Source organism: Anguilla anguilla, chromosome 5, assembly GCF_013347855.1.
Source record: "Anguilla anguilla isolate fAngAng1 chromosome 5, fAngAng1.pri, whole genome shotgun sequence".
Lineage (NCBI taxonomy): Eukaryota > Metazoa > Chordata > Actinopteri > Anguilliformes > Anguillidae > Anguilla > Anguilla anguilla.
Window position 1 is genome coordinate 7,428,564 of NC_049205.1, and position 20,785 is coordinate 7,449,348.

Consider the following 20,785-nt stretch of genomic DNA (forward strand, 5'->3'; position numbering starts at 1 on the left):
TCGTTTCAACTCTGGGAGAGACACACTGCCAAACCATCTAGCCTCGCGTAGGCAAACGTAAAGCCTCACAAGCACCTAGCTAATCTAGCATTTAATTCATGTGAAAATCTTGGAGGCGACATGTCTCCCTGTCTCCCCCCCATAACCTCCACATATGTGCCTATTGCACAATTGCACAACTGGGGGGGAGGGAGTAGATCTATGTACCATTACAATGATTTATCAATCTTATCAAACTACCCAAGGGACAATCATCTCTGCAGGGGGGAACAGCCTCCCGTTTGGCTGTTGCCATCTGGTCCCGCTCAAAGAATTCCTCTGCCTGTCTTGTTCAACCTCAGGCCCTCAACCTTGCTTCAATGACTTCTCGTGGACCTATACAGCTACCACAAAGGAGGTCTGTTCAGGGGCCTACCAAGAGGTATCTTTCATAGTACATTATCTCTGCCATAAAAGTTTGCGTGAGATTAGCAGGCGTTTTTTCGTCACTGATGTTGCTCGCTGATGACAGACCGGCTTTTGATAAAACGCATTTGAGTGCATTATGATCGACACTGGGACCTGCTCTTATTCCACCCCAGCTTGTTCGCGCTGTCTATGATCACGTGATCACTAGCAGCCCAACTCCGTGTATTCCGGATAAAACACGTAAAACAGAGCCCCGTTCGCAATCAAGCCCTGTTTAAATTGAAAACAATAACTGTGTACCACGTTCAGTAAAATATTTAATTCGTATATATGAACGGACAAAGTGTGCCCAGAATGACAAAAAACATGATTATATGCATGTCGCTGTTAAAGCAATCGTATGGAAACCGCGAAGGCCGTAATAATAATGATACATATTCAGCATGTAGGCTAAGTAGCTCGCCGTCAATTCGGTGAGTGCAGGCACATTTTATTTAAAGTTATGTTACATTTGCTACCTTTGCAAACAAAGAGGAAATTTAAAAAGTAAAGTGCAAATACATTCGTTTATAAATGTTAAACTTCATATATTCTCAGTAAACCTTATTTTAGCTTCCGTTGCACATAGTTGAAAATAGTACTTATATACATTTGAGAGCGCACAAATCGTCGCACTGTTGTCGCCACCCCTTTTAACTGTTTCCTGATGATCGTCTCTGAATATCACAGCAACACCTTTGTATGTATACAGGAAAACACAATTTACGAGGAAATTATACCACCTGTGAAGGGCGGAAAGACATAACTTATCAGTTTCAAGAGTTTGATGTTTTCAGACTTTGCAAACGGTTAATGCAGATTTCTTGACAGCTGCAATCATAAGGTAACATTTTTAAAATATTCTAAAAAAAATAATTATGCAAGAGCTATGATATGGACGAGGTTGTCTGGTCGCATAAAATATGAGAAATGTTTATATTCCAATAAATGTTGATTTTTTTTTTCGTTCATATATGCTGTATTTTGTGCTTTGCGTTATGGTGAATGAAAGATTTCCTTACTTCAAGCTGGAAATTTAATTAAATCACGAGGATGCCTCACATGTCTTTGGAATTTATTACTGTTGTTGTTTTTGTTTTTAATGTCATTGTTATGCACATATTTTAGTAGCATCGCCATGATCCTATATTCATAATATAACCGTTGAGGTCCTTTCTGTGACAATTTAAAAGACTAATTATTTTTCTTGTCGTTTCACTTGTAATGAGTTATTTATGTTTTTTTCCCATTTAGGTGACGTGCTGATGTACCAATAGGCGCTATGTAGGGATATATGTGACGGTTCAATAACATAACAGCATTTACAAATGTATGGCATGTGTCGTGTATACCACCGCTAACGCAGCACATACAATAATCTTTCATATTTACTTTTTAGATCTTACGTTTTCTACATAAGGATCGGTCAATGGCAGCAAACTGTTCTGTAAGCATGTTTTCGAAAACCGAGACCAGCCTATATACCGTCAAAGATAAACAAATGTGTGTACCTTCTGTTGCTTTAGGCTCTGTAAAAACGGTCGTTCTTAGAAGATGGGAAAGAACTGGAAAACATTTGTCCAAATATGACTGAACGCTAAACATTTCTAAATTTAGAGTACATCCCGTGATTGTCACTGCAGATTTGAGAGCCCGGGTCGCAACTTTTGAGGCAGAGAACCTATTTGTTGCTCGCTTCTCCGGGGAAAATGTCCTCGTACGCGGGTGGTAGCTCATTTGGAAGAGGGTACGAAAAGGGGTATGAATGGTTTAGTTCTGGATCAGTGGGTGAATATCCCGGTAGTTCGATCGAGGGATGACCCCCACATTGTACTTCCCCGCCGGCCTCGTCGAACACATGAAATACCCCCAAGTTAATGTAAGAAACCGGCTGGAATTCCGACGCGGTAAAGTCTTGTTCCTCGTTGAAAAGAATAGCCCCAACGCTTTGCCTCTGAGACAGTCTTCTCCGGTAGAACTGCGCCGTTTTATACCTCTTGATGATCACTAAGTTAATAAGCCCAATTAGGCATTCCAAAGTGTTGAGGATTGTAGATATGATCAGACTCCGCTGATAATGCTTCAGCCGTTCGCAGATGGGGTCTAAATCCACAGAGTCTAGGCAGTAGTGTGAATACTTCCGTTCTACCAGCGACACGGTGTCTCCATCCACCACGGCGCCCGAGAAAGCGGTGAGAATTCCCAACATGAACACTAAGATTCCGAGCAGGAAGAAATTCCGCCTCCCGGGTTTCCCCTCGCAGCAGAGGAGGGAGAATCCGAGCAGGACCTGCCCTAGACCGACCAGGAGTCCAGAATAAAACGCCCCGGCTGCCGTTCCCAGGTGAAAATGCACTTTCACTTCTGAGCCCAGCGAAATGCATTTGAATCCGACAGCCACGGCGCTTACGGCACAAACGAAGAGCAGGCAGCTGGAGACGATGGCACACAGTCCTTTCCCGCTCAACTTCATTATATTCCTCCTCTACCTCTCCCGTCCCCCTTCCCTCCTTCATCCTCCCTTGTCCTCCTCGTCAGCTCTGCTCGGAGAGCTGTCAGTTTGTGACATGATTCGCGGGTGATTGCTGTTCAAAACGAGGATCTCGGGATCCGCGCACTCTCTCCCCCTTTCCCGCTGCTTCGCAAATGGATTAATTATTGATAGGAAGACCGGGCTCCTTCTGCGGTAACGACTCCCGAATTCAAACCCACAGGTAATGATTACCTTCATGACCTCCAACCCCCCATCCACACCGTTATGTAAGCAGCCACATCGCGAATTATAGTACACATAGTACATTTGGGGAAGTCAGACTGGTAAATTCCTGTTCTCGGGTCCTGCGCTTAGACTCATTCTCCATACAGATCGTACGGACCGTTAGAAAGACTGCAGGGGAGAGGAGCACGCGCGCAGAATAACTTAGCGGGGCTCAAAGCGCGCATTAAACTTACCAGAAATTCTGAATCATACAGGCGTAGCTGCGGCGTGTCATCGCCGTCTCCACTTCCATAGGCCAACTATTTTCACTCGAATCAATCAGTGCAGACGCCTGGCACCGTGTGCCCTTTCACTTTGGGGGAGCAAACTAATCCTGTGTGTCAGTGATATGTAAAATGTCTCGCTGGAATCACCAAAACACAAATCACGAAAACACAGAATGGGCGAAACTAAAACTAGACATGGCATGGCGCATGCAAACGCTTCCAAATCCTCACGCGTAAAAATTCTAGCATGTTCTGCGGAACGGCATCAGCATACTCGAGTGCTGATATGATTAATCTGCTCCATATTTAGATACATTGTTTTTTTTTTTTTCGCCCGCCACGTTTACTGTTGAATCCCAGCCTCCAAAAATCTATCCATGGTGCGCCTAGTGTCGGTTTTTTTTCCTACTTAAATTTATCGCAGTCAGAAGCATTAAAGGGGAAACACTGTAAATCATTAGTTCATTTAAAACCCGTTTTCACTATTCAATGAGAGGAGCAGGGGAGCATATCTGCTATCCTTTTCTTTCTTCCATATGTGAAGGAAATAAATTATAGGTTGATATCATATATATATACTCCTCCTTTTTCATAAAATGTCTATTAAAGAGATAATTGGCACAGACTGGGACTTTATTTTTTAATGTTCTTTTCATCAGTTCCACCTGGATCCACTAGTCACTATTCGGCTTTTGTGAATCAATATTTGCCTCAAGCCAGACAATATCTGACCGTTTCTGCTTTTTAAAAATACATAAAGGAGACCATATTGAGAGCGCAGCACTTTACCTCTTAAATATTTATTTTCAATCATGATACTCAATATCCCCTCGGAGAAAATCGATAATGGTGTTCATAATTTATATTGCTGAGATGCCAGGAATGGACTGCTATTTCAGTTCGTAAAAGCTTTCAGAAAGAAATACTTCGCGAATCTCTGATACTCGGATGAAATTAATCCCCAACGGCCGGTTTGGTGTTGTCAGGTCGGTAGAGTAAGGCAGGAGCAGTGACCCCAACCTCCCCCCTCACCGCCTCACCCCCCCTCCCCACCCCCCCAAAAAGAAATAATAATAATAAATAAAAATGATTATTATTATTATTTATTATTATTATTACTGACTATTATTACGACTCTTTATGACGACGACTCGGATTATGACGATGATGAACTGTCAAACAGCCTCAGCCGTGATGACGTGTGTTCTGACTTCCTTCCGTCCATGGATTCAGCGGTTCTAACGTTAACGCAGATATTTTAATATAACTTTTTTGATTAGCACTTGACAGAATCTCTGCACTGTATTTTTTTTTTTTACGTTATGAGATTGCAGTACTTAAAAAACATGTTTTAAGTTAATCTGAACAACATTAAGCAAATTATATACTAAATAAATCATTGAATTATGTGAATGTATATCATGGACTGTCATTTGTAAATAACGTATTCTTATAAAAGCCGAGTTTTATTCAGCCATGCATGTGACAGGTCATCACTAATGGGGTTATGTTTGTTATGGTTGTTCACTTGTTCATTACGGTCCTGAATAACACAAAAAATGACTTGGGCAAATAGACAATTTACTATGAGCGCTTCGTAGTGAAGAGCACACAATATGAATGTGTATTGTGCCCATTTGTATGTGTCTGGGTATGGCTTGTCAGCAGGAGTTATAATAAGGACCTCTCATCCCTGCACCACCCATACCTGAGAAATATGTCACACGTAAAATTGAATAAATCCCGTTGAAATGTAACTCATACATGTGATGAACTGGTATTTACTGACACGTGTGAAAATTTAATTTGGCACCCACATTGTGTGTGGCAGGCCACCAGAGACAATGAAGAAAGCGTATTGTGTCCATCTGCCAACTGTCCTCGTTAAAAGTGCCAAATCTGAGCAAAACTGACAAATCCTCACTGGAGTTCAGAATTTCATCCATGAAAGAAAAGTAGGAAGAAGTAAGGAGAACTGAGGAACAAGCTGAACAGGAAATAGGGATTAATAATAAAAAAAAGAAAAGAAAATATTTTTTATAGCCATTTCTGTGGATCTTTAGATTGTGATATGATTGCCCAAAGGTCAAGCTTTTGAGTTCAGTACCAAACAAGCAGCCTGCATTTCACCTGTAAAACGCCATTCTCCATCCCTCACCTGTTAAAACCCTTCACCATCCATGCTGGCTAATGAGCTAAGAATCCACCTCATGAAAACAGATTTTTGGCCGACCGCCCGCTAAGACATTTATGATGAAACACAAGTCATGAAGTCAACTTCAAAGCAAATGACTGCGGACAGACAGACAGACCTTTTTCTTCTTTCATGGTACATAGCCTTTACCCTCCCAGTGTCACACATGTACTGTTGCACAGCATGGCAAGACCACAGGGCAGGAAGGCAATTGAAACACAGCACAGCCCCACAGTGAGACACCATTGAATCCATTCAGAGCTGCCAAAGAACAGCTGGTCAGTCGGCTCTGAGACCCCAGTGCTGCAGTCCTGTAGGGGAACTATCTATAAAAAGGGCTGTGATTCCCATATGGATCGCCCAATATAGATCTTACTGCCCTAAAATTAAAGCTGACAGTCTGCACATTAACCCAATATGAATTTTTTTTTTTTTCCAAATCCAATGTGACAGAGTACAGAGCCAGAACAACAAAAATTGTATAACTGTCCAAATACTTTTGCATGTAGCTGTATGCATTTATAGAGACGCATTGATGAAGACTCAGCTGCTAATGCATTGAACACACATGACTCATGCCATCGTGTGCTGTAGCTGTCTGGAGAAAAAAACAGTTTTATTACCAGAGCTAAATATGGTGATAAACACACACCCCAGAAGACAAATACACGCACATACACACACACACACACAAACATCCATGCACGCACACATATGCACACACACACACACACAAACACACATATGCACACGTACGCATGCTCACGCACACACGCACGGACATCACACACAAACACACAAGCACACACACGCATGTATGCACGCACACACACACAAACACACGCACACACACACACACAGATACACACACACACATACACACAGATACGCACACACACACACACAAATCTACAGGTGCAGAACATTCTCACCAATTAATCTGTCGGTTATAGTCTGTCAGCCAATAGCCGGGACAATGAACAGCTTAATGAATAAAGATGTGGAATAAAAGTGCTCGGAATGAAGCTCAGATGGCCAGCAGGTTGAACTGCTTCTCTCTGCTTGTCTTTCATAACGTAATGGTGCCAAGCAAATGTGTTTTATGCTTGACGCAGTGATATCGCCTGCTCATAACACAACGTAAACGGATCATTGCATCACATCATCTTTTCATAATAAATTGCTCAGATTAGTTGATAATTTAATAACGGACTCATAAAATATTACACTTAATTTGTACATGATTAGGCCTCTCTCTGAGAGAGTGAGTGTTTGTGTTTGTGGGTGTGTGCGTGTGTTTGTGTGCGTGCGTGCGTGCATGCGTTTGTGCGCGTGTGTGTGTGTATGGGTGTGTGTGTTTCAGTGTGTTTGTGTTTGTGCATGTGTGTGTGTTTGTGTTTGTGTTTGTGTGCGTGCGTGCATGTGTTTGTGCGTGTGTGTGTGTGTGTATGGGTGTGTGTGTTTCAGTGTGTGTTTGTGTGCATGTATGTGTGTGTGTGTGTTTAAGATGGCTCCCTAGCGCACCTTGAGGGACACAAGCCGCCTTGGCAGCGGCACCTTCTCTTCATCAACCCATGAGAATCGTCATGGAGATGGATGATTAGATCACAACTTGTTGACTTGTGTATTCTCATGCTTGATCCCATGTCAGGTTGCCATGGTGGCCAATTCAGGAAGAGACAGCGTAAACTTCGCACCCGATAAGAAATCTGTCACATCTCCTGGTACGGACGTAAATCACAGAGTCGCAGTACCAGAATAGCCCCCCGCCCCCTCCCCGAAAGAGGAGAGGGGAGAGACACAAAGCAATCAGCAATATGAATGGTCTGTCAAGGGCTTAGTTTCTTTGGAATCGAGAACAGATCAGACAGCCAAGTCAGTCTAACAACACCAACCCTCAACAGTACAGCAATGGTGAGGGAATGGTCTCAGCCTTCGTCTTCTTCTTTATTATTATTATTATTATTATTATTATGTTCACGCATGTTGTGGTGCCTATACTTTTGGTTCACACCTGTGATCCATGCAGGTAGAATTTTATGGGGCTGTGTTTGCATGTGTGTGTGTGTGTGTGTGTGTGTGTGTGCATGCATGAGTGTCCTTCAGATGTGAGCACTATGACTGTCAGGTGTGTGGTCTTGTAGTGGGGAGTGTTTTTAATTTTCAGTGGGGTGTTTTTATTTATTTATTTTTTCTTCGTAAATTGCTTTTTGGGGGTTCAGGCCTGGATTAAGCCTGTCTCCTCTGTAAAGCATCTTTGTGACAGTGTCTTTGTAAAAAAAATGCTATACAAATGAAATTGAATTGAACATATCCAAATTGACTGCCTGAATTTAATTTTTGCCTCTTTCCTACTGTTGACCTGGAGCCAGCCCGAGTCATTGTACCCCTTTCCCACTGTAGAGCTGGAACCAGGCTGGCTGATTTTTGCCCATATAAAAACGTGTCTGGCACTCCAGGACCAGTTTTGCCTACCCATGATCTAAACAGCCTATCTTTCTTTCTCAGATTAAAATACTTTTTTTGGGATCGCATACTTCTGCTCAAAATAAACAAGAATAAAGAGTTTAGCTGTTTATAAATAAATGGCTATGTAAATTAGAATGTGAAAAAAAGAAATATGATAAGTCATGATTTTTATTGTTGAAAAATAAAATTCTAGCAGAAAGAATCATGAATATAAATCTTAAAATAAAAAAAAAATATTTTGTTGGCCGGGCCTGTGCTTGCTGAGTCTGTATTTTGTTATTATTGTTCTGAAATGTATTTTACAGTGAAGGTATGATATATTATCTCCCCAAGGCCAGAATTAGCTTCATGCTTTTGTTTGTGTTTCCAGATGAGAGCTCTAGGCTTTGCCGCATTCTGTTTGTTTGACCCTCATTATCTCCTGTCCTGATCTGTGATAGCTCTGTAGCTTTTAGGGCTTGTGTCTCTGGACCAGTTATTCTCCAGCGAGCACTAGCATTAGCGTTAGCATTTCGGGGCCTTGTTTTGAGGTGGTTTTGTAAGTTAGTGCTCATGTAGTGGCTCTTCTCTGGAGGATGCTTTGATTAGCATTAGTGGATATTGCTCATTCTAGTCATATGTTGCTTTGTATGATATAAATGCGGAGAGGTAAGTAAGGGATAATCCATGACAATGGTGGTTTGCCATCGGAAATTTACAGCTGACGTGGAGGCGATGAACCCTGAGGGTCTGATACAGAGAGTCCCCGTGTTCAGTGTGAGTCTGATACAGAGAGTCCCAGTATTCAGTGTGAGTCTGATACAGAGAGCTCCGTGTTCAGTATAAGTCTGATACAGAGATCCCCGTGTTCAGTATAAGTCTGATACAGAGATCCCCGTGTTCAGTATAAGTCTGATACAGAGATCCCCGTGTTCAGTGTGAGTCTGATACAGAGAGTCCCCCCGTGTTCAGTGTGAGTCTGATACAGAAATCCCAGTGTTCAGTGAGTCTGATACAGAGAACCCCGTGTTCAGTATAAGTCTGATACAGAGAACCCCGTGTTCAGTGAGTCTGATACAGAGAACCCCGTGTTCAGTGTGAGTCTGACTGCTGTCAAGGTCACAGTTGAGCGTGGAACAGAGCATAACTGATTTAACGCCCAGACAAATCTCATTACAGCCAGAGCAACAGACACGGAGAGAGGGTGGCAGGTGGGGGTCGGGGGTCTGGCGGTGCAGAGGGGTGCGCGGATGAGCAGGTGTGGCTTTTCATGCCCCCATCTCATCACGCTCTCTGATTGGCTGGTCTCCGCTCTGTGATTGGCTGGCCCTCGCTGACCCGCGTCCTGTTGCAACCTGGACAAGCTCAACTGTGTACCGCACCTCATTTAAAAGAGTAAAAAAAGCCTGTCCCTGGCCACACCTTTGACCTGGACTTGATTGAATCCATGCTTGCATAACCTGAGCAAGTAGACAAATTAACCTGCATGGCTGTTTGTGAAGTTTCCGGAAAAACGGAATTTCCTGGGGGTTTTTTTTCATGTCTTTTTTGCCTTGATCAATTGCCCTCTGGTGAAGTGTAAGGACTTCATTCTCCGTATAAAACCCACTGTTCCTTGAAGCATTCTTCAAATGAACAGGCAGCTGAGATCCAGCCTCTGGTGTTTTCTTCTAGTGGCGATCGCAGTTGTAGTTTGATTTGTTCGCTTGTTTGTGTTTTTTTCCAACGTTTATTTCAATTAATCATATTGTTTTTTTTTTTTTTGTGCCCTAGACCCGTTTGACTTGTTTTGTACATTTGCGATTCAGCTCTTTACCTTTTTAAAGACAGTTAATTTGTTCTCAAAGGCCGCTGTGAATAAATCACTCCGGGGAGCCCGCAGTTTGTTTCTGCTCCAGCAATCGAAAATGCGACGCTGTTTCCAATGCATGTGTAATCCTGGGGCAAATGGGCTTTCCAGCCTGAACCGGCTGTGACGTGGTGAAAGCTAAGGCCCTCACCCCCTCCCCCCCCTCCCCCCGCCCCCCCAGGCCCGTCGGTAAAAGGCAAGTCTCGGGGCTCGTGGCTGCGCCCTGTTGATATTCATTGGCTCGGAGGCAGCTGTCACGCTTTAGTCACGCTGCGATTGGCCGCGCGTTGAAGTGCAGCCATTTTTTTTTTTTTTAGCTTTCTCCCGACCCGTGATCCTCGAGCATTCAGCCAATGCGTCTCCCTCGTGAGTCACAGCTTACGTATATAAATCGGTTCATTCAGCAGAAAGTGCTCGGGTGGTTTTCCTGATGGTGGAGGTCTCCAAAATGAAGGAATTTATGCCGTATTTAGAATAATTAAGAACTATTGATTTAGAGACACGGTTGTGACAAGAAGGCACTGAATATCCCTTGCAAACCAGACTGGTGTAAAGCGAACAGCAAAGGTATCTGGGTGGAAAAAGGAACATCGGAGTCACACCTGGTGCTACTGGAATGGGATTCGTTTAAAGTTATCTCGGTTCTCTGGCCCCAAGATGATGTTTTGACCTTTCCTCTGTGCTAGCAGTTACACATAAAAGGAGACTACAAATGAGGGGTGAAGGCCTCTTTCCACCAGAAGTGCGGCTCTATGCCGATTGCTATCTATCTTGGCAGATGTGGACGTGCCTCTGGGTTGTGCAGCCTACAAAGACACTATTCTGTATTTTGCGACAGCACTAGTGTGTAGGTGAGTGACTACGGGGTGCAGTTCTATGTGTATGTTAGGACCTTAAAACCGCATGGTGTGTAGTTGTTTAGAGTCAAAGAGGAATGGCATGTCATGGTGAATGCAATTTATTATACAGCCTGTTCAACAATAGCAATATACAAAGGTGAACTACAAAATGTGAGTAGTGAATTGGCTATAAGCGAATGACGCACAGGAGGCATGTTGGCGACTGTCCTTGAAGCATTCAACTTTTCCCCATATATACCCAAGGATCAAAGGAGAACACCCAATCATCAAAGAAAGACGCAATCGCAACAAAACATCAGTGACCCTGCTTGCGTTATCTCTGTAAGCCAATAAAACCAGGATAACCTTTATGGCACAGCTGGCTTCTGTCTCATAGATAACTTGCATTACCCACTGTTCATTTTTGAATGGTGTTCCGAGATCTTTATTCAGTGTCCACTGTGCCACACCATCAATGAACACCAGCTTGTCATCCCAACAACACCAAACCAAACGGCACCAAAGGTGATTAAACATGTAGATGGTAAATCTCCGGTTTACATAATGCTATTTCAACTCAGTAAATGATTGCAACTGTGCAGTATTGGAGCAATAACACAGTCTCTTTATCAGACCTCACTGACTCTTTTTCTCCTTAGGGGTCTGATAAGGTGCACTCTTCTGTGGTACAATATGTGTGATATACTATAGGACCACAGTAGTTTACAGCTGTTGTGTATTGCATAATGTAGGCAAATAATCTGGAGCCACTTCAGAACTTTGTGCCGGTGTATTAAGGTGTGCTCAGTTGTGTTTAGGCTCTGCGTAGACCTTACCGATGGCATACTGTGTCTTTACCCAGGGGTGTAGCACAAAATTCTGGGCCCTATGTATAAGCAGTCCCTGTGGGCCCCCTTCCTCTCTTGATCCATGTCTCTCACGCATCATTCCAGGCTTTTCGAGGGCCCTCCCCACATTCGGGCCCTGGGTAGTCAGTCCCACTTTTCCCCCCACTACGACGCCCCTGGCTTTACCCAGATGAACATTCCGGTCCTGCAGATCAGTGGATATAGCTTGTTCATGTTTTGAAATATTTTTTTAAGCACAATAAATAAAGAATGGCTTTTAAATCTGTGGGAGCATATCAATTCCCTTAAGAGCATATTTCGCTCAAAAGCTTGCCCCTTGGTATTGATGCCTTTTAGTAAAATATGAAAATGTGGCAAATTGGTGTTTATCACTTTCGGTAATTGAACGCTTGAAATATTTATGTCTGTGTTATTTCCAGGTGAGCGCGGTCAACGGCGTTAGGCCCTTCCCGGAGGCAGGTGTGCGGCAGCGGAGCGGCAGCGGCGGAATCGGAATGCGGCGCTCGTAGACGCTCCCCATCGCGACGGCGAGCGCGGCGCCCGAGAGCACCTCGAAGCGGCGAAGGCCGCGCGGTTCGGCCTAACGAGCCGAACGAAACGAGGACGAGGAGGTTCTCGCGGACGGGCGCGCCCGGGGCCTCGCCGTCGGTCGGAGGTTTTTTTTTTTTTACCCGCGCGGCGGCGGCGACGGGGCCGGAGAGCAGCGGCGGCCGCGCTCCTCAGGTTTCCCGCGCATTAGCGAGCGACGGGCCCGCTGAGCCCTAGCCTGGGGTCGCTAGGCAACCGACGGCTCCGGAGAAGTTGAAAGAACGCGTGAGGAGCGAGCTTTCGCCGAGTTTTGCGGAGGGAAAACAAATTAAGCGCTGGGAACCTCGAGGAGGAGGAGGAGGAGGAGGAGGAGGAGGGGGGGGGGAGAAGTGTTTCTTCCTATTTTACGGCATCAATTAAAGGTGCAGCTTGCAAGCGAAAATCTGGAAGACGTAATCGCGCTCGGAAAAGAAAGCAGCGGCGCGGCAGCTGCGGAGAGGAGCGGCGCGGGTTTTAGCCGCCGTGCTGAGAGGCTGACATCACGCAGGCGGCTCCCCCTCGCCTTCTGAATGAATTCGGAGCTCCAGCTCAGATCCGCGAAGCCCAGCCCGTTTATCACCGGCGGACCCGCAGGGGCGTAGCGCAGGCGTCTGAAGTGCCCCGCACATGACTTCCTGACGCCTGTTTTACACACAAAAATAAAATTCATTTCGTCAGCGTCATTCATTAGATTGCATTATTTATTTATTTTTTTTCTGCATTGCTTTTAATAAATACGACATGGTTTGAGATGCGTATACCGATTGGGTGCGTATAGTGTTTTGAAGAAATCGTGCGATAACGTGCCAGATCTCCACCGCCTCAGGTGCGATGAGAAGGTTAATGTGGGAAGACAGGCAGCAACTCCACCAAGGGGAAGCGGCAGAAATGGTGGGTGTTTCTTTTTTTTTTTTTTCACTCATTCATTCATTCATTCATTAATTTACATTTTAATTAATTAATTTATTTATTTATCTGGATGCTCGCGGAGAGCCGGCACCTGGCTGATTGATATTTAGATCGGCAGTCAGCTGGTGCCGTGATGAACCGTCGGCTTCCCGGAGCACAGCTGGCGGCGATAAACCACCCAACATGGCCGCCGTGTGGGGCCTTTCAGCGCGTGATTAACCGTGATTTCAATATCTGTGTCTAATTAACACGGACGACGAGATTAAAGGCGGACTCCGGGCTATGGAGGCAGCGCGCTTAAATGGCAACTGTCACATTGCTGCAGTATGTAATGAATTAAAATTAATCTGTCCATAAAAAATTTATGCAACTCGCGGAATATGTTTGAGAGTTTAAGCTATTTTACGTGGTTTCGAATGCTAAAATGATTCTCCTTCTTTTTGAATTTTTCCTGTTTGTTGTTTGTTTTGAAGGACAAAGTCGCAGCCACAATCTGTTTTATATAAATAACTGTACAGTGCACAGTTTAGTATTTCATACGAGTCACAAACCTATTCAGGTAGCTCAGTGCACTGTCAGTGGCACGTTGTCAGTTGTGTCCTGTCAGTGGTCTGGTGTCAGTGGTGTGCTGTCAGTGGCATGCTGTCAGTAGAGTGCAGTCATTGGTGTGCTGTCAGTGGTGTGGTGTTGGTGTTGGTGTGGTCTCAGTGGTGTGGTGTTGGTGTGGTCTCAGTGGTGTGGTGTTGGTGTGGTCTCAGTGGTGTGGTGTTAGTCGCATGGTGTCACTGGTGTATTGTCCAGCGCAGGTCCACCTGTCAGGCTTCATGTAAAGTGTGTTCCTTTGACTCATGTCTGTGGGCATGACGCACACGACACGGCTGTTTCGGAGAAGATCACATGCTCGTCTGCGCCGTCCCGAATCGGTGGTGGAGGCGTCAGAATAGAGTGCCGGTAAATACATATTTGGGAGAAAAGAACTACACAGATGACACCGTGGTCTTTGAAACCGTGCAATTCCCTCTGCTGCACCACCTGCTGTAATCACTTGGAGGTCAAAGGTCGCCGATGTCGAGAGAGCGTCGGCTGCAGTCTCCTGTCAGAGGGCACGTCTGGGCCACAGCAGGTGTCTGAAACTCCGCGCGCGTCTCACAAACCACCCCCCCTCAACCCCCCCCCTCACCTCTCACACCCCCCAGCGAGAGGAAGGAGGAGGTAATTGACAGCTAGCCAGTGGAGCCGCCGGCCCCCAGTCTGACAACGCTCGCATTATTACCCGCCACCTCTCTGGTACCGCGCCGGGGCAGTTTGATTAGCCAGAGCTGGGGGTCGGCCTCTGGCCCGCTCTGTCGCGCGCCTCACCCGCACCGGAGAACATTCCGCCCAATGATTAACTGTCAGCGGACATTTTTAGCCGAGGAGACGTTGTTTTCAGGGGCTTCCAGATGCTCGGTTTTCGACCGCAACGTCTGGCTTTTTGCTGATTTGTGCAAGTCTGGTTTGTGGTCCCGTGCCGCCCTGCCCCATTGGCCCCCCCCCGCCCCCCCTCCCCTGGTCCAGCATCTATTCCGATAACTCCCCATCTCCTCACCTTGTTTGTGATTTAGCTTCCAGCTGTGCATGTTTGGTCTGGTTTTTTTTTTTTTTTGAAATTCCCAATCTGCCAAAAACCTAGAACTCTTTTTTTTTTTTGCTAAAATTAGATATCTTCTAAAGAGAAGACATATTCTACAGAGGAGACATTTTTCTGAGACGAGACATCTTTTTCAGAGCAGACTTATTTTACAAAAGAGTGCCTTCACAGGGGACGCATTCTTTACAGTTTAGACATCTAGAGGAGGCGTGTCTTACAGATAAGAGGGGCAGAAGCAATGCATCTTTTTTTTTTTACATTTGTTTTTCTTTTCTTGGCATTCTGCTAAATAAATGATGTGCATCCTTCAGAAATGTGGTGCCCCCCCTCCCAATATTCTCAGTGGTTTTCTATGCTGTCAGGTGGATCCTGTCTGACAATCTTGAGCTTGAACTTTGCACTGGAATACAGCACAACATGCTACTCAGAGTCAAGAGGAACAAGTTGACAAGTTAGTCACAATGTCTAGCTGTCCTTCATATTTGCTCTTACCATAATCCCAGGGATTCCCTGAATACCTTCCCAAGTTCTATATTGTCAGGAGTTATTAAAGCTACACAGTCGCTTTTTGGGAAAGGCAGCACTTGTCAATACATGGTTCTGTACTTCGTCTCTCCAGCATGGATAATTCAATTTATCTGAATCCGAGAAAATTGAAAACTGTTGCTTCCTCATAATGAAAAATGATGTCATCTGCCAAACTCTACCCAGGGCCAGTCGCACTGATACGCGTGCAAGATGGAAAATATTCCGTCCTGTCATTTGATTTCTTTTTTGCCTTGCAGGCTGCACGTGAAATCGATCAATATGTGATATTGCACGGTGCACATCACCACCCCCCACCTCCACCACGCTCCCCCCCCCCCCAATGGAAATGAGCAGCTGAAGACACCTCCATAATTTTTAAGGCCATTAACCGGTCCATATGTCCCGGCTCCTGTTTCTGGTGTGAAATAACACCCTTTTCTCATCATATGGCTCATTTCCCTCTGGTGTTAGTGGAATGACATGGCACACTTAAATCCTGGTGCCAGTGACCAGGCAGCACATACCGTGTACTACATCACACCGTAGTGGTGCCACGTTTAAAGGCGTGGTGGAGGTTTGACTTTTATCATTGAATTGTTTGAAGAGACGTGCGCTCACCAATGCAATAGCTCGAGGTGCGGAGCCAGCCAAGAGTCAAAATTATGAACGAATAAGTCTTGCACACTTGATGTAATGCTTATTTAGTATTAATCCGGCGACAGTGTTGACGTTTTGGCCATACCAAGCCAATCATTTTGGAGCGTTATATCAAGTGTGCGAGGTTTATTCTTTCATTCTTTCATGAACTTGTATCATTCATAAAATGGATGGAGCTACCTTAAGATTTGAATATGACAGTGTAAGTACGGTTCAGTTTTGTTACATTTGGAGCACACTCGATGACATCAACACTAGCATCAAACAACCTTTGACCTAAAGGTAAAATAAAAGTACACCGCAGTCACTCATTTCACAACCAAGTCAACTACGTAATTAGTTAGAATTAACTATCTAATTAGCCTACAGCTGAGAAAATATTACCGACATTGATGCTGCTAGCTACAGGTAGCTATCTAGCTATGATGGCATGCAAGTTATCTCCAGCTGTTTCATTGCAGTTATTGCCATTGTCACTTAAGGTACAATTCAATTTACAATGTTTTTCATGATGCATATCAAAAATATACAACAAAAAAAAAATTAAGATTACTACCTCGCTATCAGCGACATTAATCTTGTTAATTTATTTATATAGAGAATTACATTGTATTCAGAGTTCAATACATTTATTTTAATTTCTGTGACCCGGTCACTGTGGTATTGTTCTGCCCTACCGCAAAAAGAACAAACATGTAAAGATTCAACAGAGCATGCTCAGAATCGGGATTAGAGGGCTCTGTGGGTGTAGAGCCAAAGTGCATTTTCACTGGATAATGAGCCAGATTTGTACCAATAATATCTGAACAGAACGGACGAGAACTCTTTCTCCTTTGTAATGGCAGAAAATAACCCCATTATAGCAATGAAAGGCCACATTGCGTTTGTGTAATTCAGTGAACTTTCTTGACCCGCTCTATTCAAACATGTTCAAAAGGCTGTCTTTCAAATAGTTTCTCTCTTTTTTTCCCCCCTTTTTTACTGTTAACAATAAATGTTACAGCATCAGATTCTGCGGTTATAGGCTTGTAGGTCCAACTTCAATTCGGTCCTGAAAACTGGCACATGGTAACACGTAGCCCAATCCTTTGCAAGAAGCAAGAAGAGGGGTGCCCGATTAGCAAATACTTCAAACTAAACCCGTAATTATATACATGTTGCCAGATAATATTTTGGAGGTAGCAGATGGCTTCTGGCAGCCCATATTTCAGAGAGCACGGACAATATGTACCACTGACTGACACACTGGAAGCCTGGCAAGCTGTTCCCTGTGAAGCCAACCGCGGCAGAGTGAACAGCGCCCTCCGGTGGCAGACCTGGGAAAGCGCACGGCCGCGGGTCCGCTATGATGTCACTCTGATGACTCTGAGCATCAGGAGCACCCGCTGGTAGATATCCGCTGCTCAGTAAATGAATATGTGGCGGTACCACTAAACCCCACGGGCGCTGGCTCGGACCCGTGGTCCAAAATGGAGCACCGACCGTCTCCGTCCCGGCTGAGGTCGACTGCCCCGAAGGCCACCGCGTGATTGGACAGAACGTTGTCACGGGCGGGAGGGTTTTAGCCCACTAAACAGCAGTGCAGTCCCCTGGAGCAGTGACTGCGCAGTTCAGCTGCAGCTCACTGCAGAACAAAGCATCCGGTAAGAATGGGCCTACAAATAAGATTGCCTACGATCTGCAACACAAACTTCTCAAAGAGCTTCAGGCAACACTCACATTTATGTTAAACACTGTTCTTCTCTTTTTTTTTTAACACTTAAAACAGCCAAGGTCAAACGCAGTAAAGCGCTGAGAGATAGCAACGCTAATTAGTCCTGTTAGAAGCGACAAAGTGGGTACGAACGGCAACCAGGGCAACTACACCAGACAGCAGCTCGCAGCTACGAAGGGAACAACAATTCAGCAGGAGAGACGAACTGAGGCCTGTTCGCGCGCTGCTGGAGCGGAGACGCTTCCCTGTTTGTTTACGGTGTAAAGTTATTAGCATTCTCGCTCCACGCCGGCGACTGCTGCATGCCAAAGCAGCACGACAGTCACACCTGCTACCGTAAATGTGCAAGCGAATAAATGTGGTCTCTGTCGCTCGGTCACGCCGGTCCTCTCCCCATCCTCCTCAGCAAGTGTGTGCGTGAGGACAGGAGCAAAATAATAGGGAGAACGGCCATTTACTACTGCTGTCGAACCGAAATATGTGGTGCGAACATGGCCCTGTGTCCTCCACTCCTCCTTCTCTCTGTAGGAGATTTATTTGTTTTCATTTCTTTAATTTTCAGGAATTGCTGGCCTGGCGACTTCTTCTGCTGGGCTAGACAGTGCTCTTCACCTGAGGCAGGCCAACAAGCTATCTCATTACGTCAATCATAAATGAGGGGGTGGAGCTGCAGGGTCCCATTGGTCCTTCTTCTGCTGCAGAGCGTGCCTCTTGTGCTTTAGCCCCTCCCTCCCCCTGCATCATCCCTTGCTGATTGGCTAGGAGTTTGCACTGAGAGCCAGAGGGGAAATCACTCGTCAGGAACCCTGAACGTGTTAATTGGCCGTGTTAATCGCTCGGGGTTCAAAGGGAAAGAGTCAGGATCAAAGCCCTCCAGCAGAATGGAAAGACTGCTGACCTCACAATGATGGGGGGGGCGGAGGGCCTGTGTGTCTGTGGGCGTCAGCCATCTTCACCAGGGGCTTCACAGGATAAAAAGTGGATAATGGGGTGCTCGAGATAACGGCTGCGGAACAGGGAGGCTTCCGGAACCTTCCCAGGGTCAGGCAGGGTGGAGAGCAGGGGGTGTCCCCGCAGACAGGAGAGACGGGCGGATTTACTACAGGCAATTAAATTCAGCGCAGATTCAACACTTCATGGCCTCGTGACAGCTGAATTAATGACCAATGAAGTGAGTTACATTTACAGGAGGTAAAAATAAATGGATGTGCGTTTCAGATGTTCAGTAATGAGATAAAGCTTTATTGTCCATTTAAAATGGACTTCCTTCCAGCCAGATTGGAAGCGTTAAACAATAAAAAAAAAACAATGAACAATAAAACAGGAAGGAAAATTAGTGTATTAAAGCCAAAGTCCACAACTGCAGCATAATAAAAGCTTATCCCTACAGCTGAAATGCATGTATTGGTAGGGTTAAAAGGAGGACGTTGTTCTGCCCAGTTCAACCAACAGCTAGGTTCTGTGGAATGTGTGGCTGGAGGAGCTGCCACTCAAAACCAAAAGCCACGCCCACAGACAAAATGGCCCCTCCTTCTGGGTCAGAGGGGGAGTTGGCTGCACACAATTATGCTCAGCTGAAGGTGATCAGCTTGTTAAAGACAGCATTTAAGAGGGCTGCAAACACAGTGCAAAATGTGAGTAGCCTGCGGGAGAAGTATTATGTGGGCTGCTTGCAATTTCGTCAAGAGACATGGGAATGAATGAGTTTGAGGCTTTTATTGATATCACCCAGCAAACTGCTTAGCAGTCTGATATCAGAGAGAGCACGCCGAGGTTCAGTTGGGCTAGGTGTCTGATCTATTTTAAATTTAAACCTCTTTTGGTTTGAATTGGATGCGGTAATTTTATCAAGAAGGTGGTTAAAAATGTTTGAGCCAGGCAGCAAAAGCATTTTTTAGTGCTCTTTACCCTGAACCTGCTTTTGCCTTCTATTATGTTTAGTTTTCAGTTGAATGATACTGAACATTTCCTGCAAATGTTTCTGGCAGTGTCACCAGTGCAAGTGAAACATGCACAGATTTTGTATTTAATGTGACCATGACAGAACGTATTTGGAACAATAAATGTTCTACGTAAGAATTTATTGAAAGCGTTCAAACAATTATTTCTTTTCGCAAAAAAAATTGGAATGTAATATTCTCTGCAGTCTTGCTGTGACCTCACAGCAGAGATCAAGCTTCTCCAGCCTGCATTGGTGTTCAGCCTCATGTCATTGTCTTCGTTTAGCAGGCTATCTTAACCAGAGTGATCTGAAATGGAGAGAGCTTAAATCTATGCAGTAGGATGAAAGGGACATCAGTAACTAGAGCTAGTAGCACTCTGAGGCAGAAGAAAGATGGATGCCACTGAGCCCTGTCTTTCTCTCACACCTTCAAGCTGTTTGAGCTCCTCTGTGCGACGGTTTCATCCAGACCCTGACTCACACATCCAAGAAGAGCAGCAAGCAACGTGTCTGGCACCTTTATTATAAGAACCCTCTCATGATGTGTGACTGCGATACGCTGCTTCATAGGTGCTAATCTGCCTCTGGTTGGTTGAAATTAGGGGTTGAAAAAAAACAGTAAACGATTCTGTCGCATGATCCTCTTTTGACATTTTCCTGTTGCATCATGGGAGAAAAAAAATGCATGCCTGTGTCCTTTTAAAGAGTTCAGTTCTTTTCAAAACATTTCTGCCTCCTTTAGACATTACAGATGTGCTGGGAGAGAATTTGGTCAACAGGGTCTTGTATCGTAGAGCAAGCTCAAAGGGTCACTTTGTGCTTGAGTTTCCGGTGCCATGAAAGTTACTCTTTTGTTCAGACTAAATCGCCATGGTGACTTATGCAGCGGAGCCGATCTGCTGTGGTGCCGTTTCTGTCCAGGCTAAGTGTTCAACCCATCAAGACATTTCCTCACAGATACTCCACTCAACAGGCCTTTTGCTAAATTCAAACGTTCAGCTGCGGCGCGAACACGTGTGCAAGTCTGCAGCTCTTCAATTACACGTGTACTGATACAAACACTCTCAAGGGTGACCGCTGGCAGCAAATGCAGCAAAAACAAAAAGGGAAGATTAAAATAACGCGGGAGAAACCATCCATCCGACGACTCTGATTAAAATCCGAAACGCACACCAGAGCATTATCTCGTCTGTGCGGAAGAGAAGAG

At 45.0% G+C, this 20,785-nt stretch overlaps 1 protein-coding gene across 1 annotated transcript; it reads right to left on the reverse strand.

Moving 5' to 3' along the window:
• Positions 1 to 707: 707 nt before the first annotated feature.
• On the reverse strand, positions 708 to 3,743 carry LOC118227117 (transmembrane protein 271-like). The gene has a single exon (XM_035417263.1). The coding sequence runs from the start codon at positions 2,918 to 2,920 to the stop codon at positions 2,129 to 2,131; it is 792 nt and encodes a 263-aa protein (XP_035273154.1). The 5' UTR covers positions 2,921 to 3,743; the 3' UTR covers positions 708 to 2,128.
• Positions 3,744 to 20,785: the final 17,042 nt, after the last annotated feature.

What these genes read in the sequence shown, in the direction of transcription:
- LOC118227117 (XM_035417263.1), bottom strand. Translation starts at nt 2,920, where the DNA reads ATGAAGTTGAGCGGGAAAGGACTGTGTGCCATCGTCTCCAGCTGCCTG.